Below are 7,028 nucleotides of genomic sequence, written 5' to 3'. Positions count from 1 at the left end.
TAATTGTGCAGTAAACTGGGAGACTGGGAAATGAGAACGAGAGAAGTATGAGAGAGAGAGAGAGAGAGAGAGAGAGAGAGAGAGAGAGAGAGAGAGAAAGAGTATAAGAAAATGCGAGCAAGAGAGAAATTTAGTTGGAGGATATTCTATTCCCTTCGTTGGGTGATTATAGTACTTCTCAGTGGGCATTTTAAACAGACGGTTTAAACTCTATAGTTACTTCCTCCTCTGCTTTGGTCCTCTGTGAGTTGCAGTGAAGACCTCCTCTCTGGTCTGCCTCCTCTCAGGTCGTCTGGCACGAGACATCATCCTCTCTGAATTTTGTAAGTTTACACAAATACACACCAGGAACCAAGGACCGAGGATGTAATACCTGAACTTTTAAATAGAAATTGTAATAATCTCAACAATTCTTTATGTTAGCCTTTGTATCTAAATGTATTTAACGTTTTTCCTACTCTTCATGCATGTGCATTTGAAAGTCTTCCAGTCTTGTATGACCTAATAGAGTGCTCTTTGTTAGATTGTTCTCATAGATCAACGGTCAGTCAGATCTCTCGTTTTCTGTATGCAGTCACCTCACAGAAATGCATATAGAAAACACTTTCCCTGAACAAGGTTTGGTCCACTTTTAAATGACCTCTAACCGTCGTTGGTGCACAGTTCAAAGTCAACACAATAACAGGGATGACGAAACAGGGCTCTATAAGTTAGCTACTGTTAGATGTATTTTGAAAGTAGCAGTCGAGGAATAGATGTAGTCAAGACAAAAAAAAACCCTCTTCAAAGTTCTTCAGTGATGCTCTGAAGCCTAAGGCCTACAGTACACGCGTCCTTTCAGCTCCTGCTAGCCTATATTTAACAGCCATTTACTTGAAGGAGTGTTGGTTCCTCACCAGCGAAAACACTTCCTCTGGCCATGGTGATTCCTTTTGAAGAATAGGAAACTACAGTAATGCAGGTCCAACTCCAGTTCCCATATGACGACCAATGAATGGAGGCCACTGCTTCTCTTCTGCCCTATAGCCAAAAGGAATGTACCAGCCCGTGGCTGAGCCTACAGTATATAAGCTATTGAGCTATATATTTCTGCACCGCCGACACTTGTTACCGTGAAACCCAGGCGGGTGATTTTGTAGAGAATGTATATTTCTGGAAATAAAGGAATGAAATCCTGAGTAGAGAGAGAGTAGATGTTAATGTACTACAACTTTCAGGGAGATTTCTTCTTGTGTAGATGTAGCCAGTAGACACATGGCAGGCAAGTCAGCCATGTTGGTTTTCAGTACAGGATAGATTTGTCTGTAGCTGTAGCTTTTGGACTGATTTGACTGTGGTAGCTCATAGGTTTATGTATTCTCCTATTTTTTTGTGTGTCCTAAAATCGATCATGGGATCATTGTAACAATTTCATTTTATGACTGGCTATACATATTTTCCAAGACAACTCCATTCTGATAACTGAATTGGTGTAATCATATTATCTCATAGTGTCTGAAGAGTGTTGTTAGTGACAACACCACCTCATGAATGTGATGCTACGATTTCTCAATTCAATTGAAATATTTTTAGGCTATAGGGTACAACTAAAGAATGGGGACAACACCAACTTCTCAGTCCTCAATAAGGGGAATCCAATCACTCAGCTGAGCAGCTAAATGCCATGGAAAGTGGCATTCAGGAGTATATTAACAACTCCAGTTGTATTCTCTGTAACACTTTAAAATGACACAGCACTTTTTACACTGTCCAGAGCATACGGTAGCACAAAGCACAGTGTCACACTAATTTTCAGGCTGAAATAATGATGTGGTTCTTAGACACAACTGGAACCCAGTTTATCCAAACTCAAACTTTACCTCTAGTTTTAACACAAGTACCATGTTCTTGAAGTCTTTGTAACACCGTAGACTCCAGTTGTACTTTACTATACTGTGTAGGGAGGGCTGTGTGGTGTAAAAGGTTACTGTTTCCTGTTGTACATATCTGTATGGAATAAAAGGGTATTTGCTGCACTGTAATGAGAAGTTGACCTGAGGTAGTCATTTATTGTATATGCTACCAGGAGTTTGTAGACATTTGATCGTAAACTGTGAAGGAAGAATGTAATACAGGTCATTCACTGTTTGTAAGCATACTGTAGAGGACTTCTTAACTCTGTACAATAGTCTAACCAATGGTTTGTAAAGAATGATTTCTAAATTAGAATGTGTTTTTGGGTCACATTTTTTATTCAATGTTTCTTCTTACTCTTTTGAGTGAAATGTTTTTTTTGATGTTGTTGTTTTTTTTCGAAACACGTTAGCCTGAGAAGGGTAAACTACCAACTAGACACTCTGAATGACACTCAGTTCTCACTGTGATGCCTGGGCTATTACATGTGCAGCCCCCGAAGAACTGACTCCGACCCGTTTGGACGCTAATGATGATGATGATGATGATGATGATGATGATGATGATGGTGACGACAATAGCGACAGCAATGATTGTGACTGAAGATAACAGCCATAAGGAGTTAATATTCTGATGGGAGTCCTGATTCTAATGGTGATTATTAACGATTGTGATGTGTAGCAATGAAGTTGGCCTAGTGTAACCGTGCATCGTGCTTCAGTGTGGTTTTAGACTATTCATTGTTCATGAGTCTATCTCAGATAGATAGATGTAAAGATTTCTAGTAATTCATTACTAGATAGAAACTCAAAACAACACAGATGTTTGTGTCTGGAAAGTCATCATTGAAATGTTGAAAAATGGTTACACTTGACATCCTGAAATCCATACTCTTTAATGCAGTCAAATGTGTCATATTGCATTCAAAATGGCAAATGCCATGTTGAATAATGCTGAATTTAAATACATGCATCCTGCAATGCCATTGGGGCTCGGTAGAACCCAAACCACTGCCATGCTAATACGTTATGTATGTCACTGTTAATATCACAGTTCTCTGGTTATCATAGGTTCATGGAACTCTAAATATGACATTCAAAGCCTCAGCAATGGATGAAGACATTTGAAAACACCTGTCAACCATCATCACCAATAAAAAAACAAAATCCCAGGTTAACACACTTCCCCCAAAAGAGGAACTGCTTTCCTCTTCATTTACCATTCATTGGTCTAAACAATACAATGTTAAATCATACCAACCCACAATATATATTTATATTATCTATTACCTACTACCTTGTACTACCTTCCCAAGCAAATCTGACACTGTCCATTTCTGGATGTGTAAACTGACCGTTTCTGATCAGGTTCTGAGACTGCACTGAGTTGTTTGTCCTGTGGACATTTCTATGAACTACTGAATGTTAGCTCTGTTTATTCTTGCCATATATAGTATACAGGGCAGACTAGTTACACAGTGAATAGTACTAGAAGGGAAAGGGGTGAAGGGGGGGTGGGGGTGTTGCCGAATGCATTTTTATGTACAGTATGTGAAATATCTTCATCTAGACAGTATGTACTTTTTTTTAGCTAAGTACATATCATATGTAATCCATATGTCTTAAAACGTCATGAGCAAATGCATGCTTGTCTACCTCTTTCTTCTCTCCTACGCATTTTCATCTCTTGTGATGTCCACATAGTAACGGTAGACTAGAGATTAAACTGAAGAATGGAAACCTGTATTTATAACTTTACACCTTTGTATGCACTTTTGGTAAGAGGAGTAGGTAATAAAACTTGTTGTAACAGTACAGGGGTGTTGAGTCTTTAATGAACTAGATGTATCATCACCACATGGTGTTGCCACCTGCTGCTACTACTGGAATTAAAGGGACACTTCACCGATCACCATTAAGCTTTGTATCTTTAGAAAACCAGTCAAGTTTTTGAATGGTCATGCATCATTCCCTCAGTTTGCCTTTAGATGGGAGAAATACGGATTTCAATGAAACCCATGAATAGGAATTCCTGCTTTCAATGATGTAAAATGATGATTTTTACATCATTGAAAGCAGGAAGTCCAACATTGAAGTCCGCATTTCTCCCATCTCAAGGCAAACTGAGGGAATGGTGCACGACCATTCAAAAACATGACTGGTTTTCTAAAGATACAAAGCTTAATGCTGATCAGTGAAGTGTCCCTTTAAGTCCTCTTCATTCCCTACACCTGCAACTCCTTGTAAACTGTGAATCATGTTCCTCAAGTCCTCTCTATGCCTTACTCCTGTTACTCTTTGTAAATACATAGCCTAACATGTTCTCCCCTTAGTTACTGAATGACTGTTTAACAATGCAACTGAACAATATACACAGTCCGAATTGCCTGATGTGCAGTACTTGAACATGCGTGTGTATGTGTGTGTTTGTGTCAGTATGACTGTGTGCGTGTAGTATGTGCTTGTGTGTGTGTGCCTGTGTGGTTGGTAGTGGTTAGTGAGGTTCCCCTTGTGTGCCAATGTGTGTATGTGAGTGTGTGTGTGTGTGTGTGTGTGTGTGTCAGTGCAACCGTGTTTGCCAGTGTGTATATATACCACATAGGCCACTGTAGGTGGAAAGAGAAAAGATGACCAAAACACCAAAACAGAACGCGTATGTCACGGTCACCCGCTGACCAGTGCCCATCTCCTGTCCAGTGGGCCAACACATGGACTGCTACCCAACAGCACATGAAACCTCACGCCCAGCGCCACGCTGCGCCATCCACGCCACTCTAGAGCTGAGTGTTAGCCATGGCGACGCAATCCAGCGCCCATTCAGGTGTCGCCCTCGACGCGCACTCAGGTGCTTCACCTTTGACATGACTAATGCGCCGCGACGCCCTAATGACACAAACGGGCCAAATGGGCCGCGCGATTTGCGTCCCACGGGGCACTTATCTAATCTGATGGCTGTTTGCTCATTCTGCTCCTCTTTTCCGCTGACCGGGGGGGAAAAGGCTGACCGCTGGATGTATATATAAGGCCAGGGCTCCTGGTGTCCATCCTCAGCCTTCTCCATCGCCATCTGCATCTCCATCTTCACCCAGAAGGACACCTCCATCTCCAACTCCCTCGCAGGTGAGGTTCCATCACTTATTCTCTTTTACAGCACAAGAGGTTAGAATGAAGCATTGGAAACTATCTGTTCTCTACCAACAGTGTTCATTACAGACACTTAAAGCAACATAATGTGGTTCTTTTACCTTAGAATTATTTCTTCAAATTTTTTCTAATGAGTTCTGATGTTTCTGACATGCCAATGTATGCCCGGACCGCCTGGCACTGCACTGGTGTCAGTTTTAGACCAATTTAGACGAATACCCCTTTAGCACCAAAACAAGTACTCAGTACACGGGAGATTTACGAAAAGGGGAATTGTGCATTGTGCAGTTCCTTTGATGAACTCAAAATGGTTTAAGGAACCATACAGGGGTGCCATATATGAAGCATGCAATGGAACCATTTTTGGTTCTATATAGTACCTTTTTTTGTAAGAGTGTGTTACTTTAATTGGTGGTCTACTCTTGGATATATTATGTAACATTCAGCCCATGGCTGAGCTGAGGGGAGAGCTTCCGTAAAAATGTAAGCACTTCATCTTGCCAGCTGTCAGGCACAGAATTGAATAATGCAGTGAAATCATCTCAAACAGAACGGAAATACTGGAGGGTGAGGTTTGTAGAGCTGTCAGGGGCACATGTCGAGGTGAGAAACATGCCATGAAGCATTTGGGCCCAGAAGGCTCTCAATTCCCTTTCAATGAGCTATTCACGCTGGTCTGCGCTCAGTTCCATGCTTTGAAAATATGGTTATTTAGTGCAATAATGCAGCTCTGCACCCATACCAAAAATGGAAACTTAACCTTTAGTTACCTTTAACTAACCTTTAGGGATTATACACCCTTTTCTGTGTGTGTGGTGTTGGAGTTGGTCAGATTATTCATCATGAAATGTAGTGTAGATGTATGTTTTGTGTTTGAACTTTAACTGTTGTCATTAATGCATTTGATGGGTGTGCTTGTGTTGTGTGTGACAGCCCACCGTTGCTATGGCTCTCTGGCTCCAAACAGCTGCTCTGCTTGTGGTGGTGGCTCTGTCGACCACAAGCACCGATGCCGTCACCGCCCAACACCTGTGCGGGTCGCACCTGGTGGACGCACTCTACCTGGTGTGCGCAGATGAGGGCTTCGTCTTCAATCCTAAGAGAGCTGTGGACCCCCTACAGGGTAAGACAAACCAGAGACTGAAAGAGAGAGAGAGGGAGGGAAAGAGAATCAAACATCAGGGACAAGACAAAAGAAACAGATGAAGATGGAAAGAGAAAGAGACAGAGAGAAAAGTATAGAAAGAGACAGATAGAAAGAGACAGAGAGAAAAGTAGAGAGAGAGATAGAGAGAGAGATGAGAGAGAGAGAGAGAGAGAGACAAGGACAGAGAGACTGGTCGGAGAGAAAGAGTTGAAGATTGAGACAGAGAGAGAGTGTGAGTGATGTAGAAAGAGAGAGAGAAGGATGGGGGAGAGAGAGAGAGAGATACAGAGAACACTTCCACAGAAAAATGAATAATTAGGAGAGTGGGATTCTAAACACCCTGAGCATGTGTTGAGGCTCATGAGAGCCAGATCTCCAGCATGGCAATAGTGACGACTGAATAACGCATTCTACTTAGCACCTATAGTGGCACATCTAGCAGTTTCCATTTTATCAGTGAATAGTATAATAATAGTGTGTGTAGTACTGTGTGTGTGTGTGTGTGTGTGTGTGTGTGTGTGTGTGTGTGTGTGTGTGTGTGTGTGTGTGTGTGTGTCATAGTCTTGGCAAATTCATTGTCTCTGTGTGTCGGTGTTGTTTTCTATTCTTGTCAATATCATTTCCAATATTAACATGGTCCATTGACTGTCAGACATTTGAAAATGAAAAGGCCTTATTTTGTCCCGTTAGGGTTCCTGCCTCCAAAATCTGGCCAGGAGAACGAGGTGGGAGAGACCATCGTCTCGAGGAGGGGGGTTATGGGAGATGGAATTGTGCAGCAGTGCTGCCACAAGCCCTGCAGCATCTTCGAGCTTCAAAAGTACTGTAGCTCGTTCCACAACTGA

At 41.9% G+C, this 7,028-nt stretch overlaps 2 protein-coding genes across 2 annotated transcripts in view; both read left to right on the top strand.

Annotated features, from left to right (window-relative positions):
- The window catches only part of mtus2a (microtubule associated tumor suppressor candidate 2a), a 26,810-nt gene extending 26,716 nt beyond the window's left edge, over window positions 1-94 (top strand). The window contains exon 14 of the mRNA XM_062535885.1: window positions 1-94. This exon is cut by the window's left edge and continues 710 nt beyond it. The gene's annotated coding sequence lies outside the window, so the exon portion shown is untranslated.
- Window positions 95-5,981: 5,887 nt separating this feature from the next.
- LOC134079797 (insulin-like) lies at window positions 5,982-7,028 on the top strand. Its single transcript, XM_062535877.1, has 2 exons — window positions 5,982-6,159; window positions 6,874-7,028. The coding sequence occupies exons 1-2, from the start codon at window positions 5,982-5,984 to the stop codon at window positions 7,026-7,028; spliced, it is 333 nt and encodes a 110-aa protein (XP_062391861.1).

This window comes from Sardina pilchardus, chromosome 5 (assembly GCF_963854185.1).
Source record: "Sardina pilchardus chromosome 5, fSarPil1.1, whole genome shotgun sequence".
Taxonomy (NCBI): domain Eukaryota; kingdom Metazoa; phylum Chordata; class Actinopteri; order Clupeiformes; family Clupeidae; genus Sardina; species Sardina pilchardus.
The sequence above is the reverse complement of the archived record's forward strand: the minus strand, read 5'-3'. Positions and strand labels throughout refer to the sequence as shown.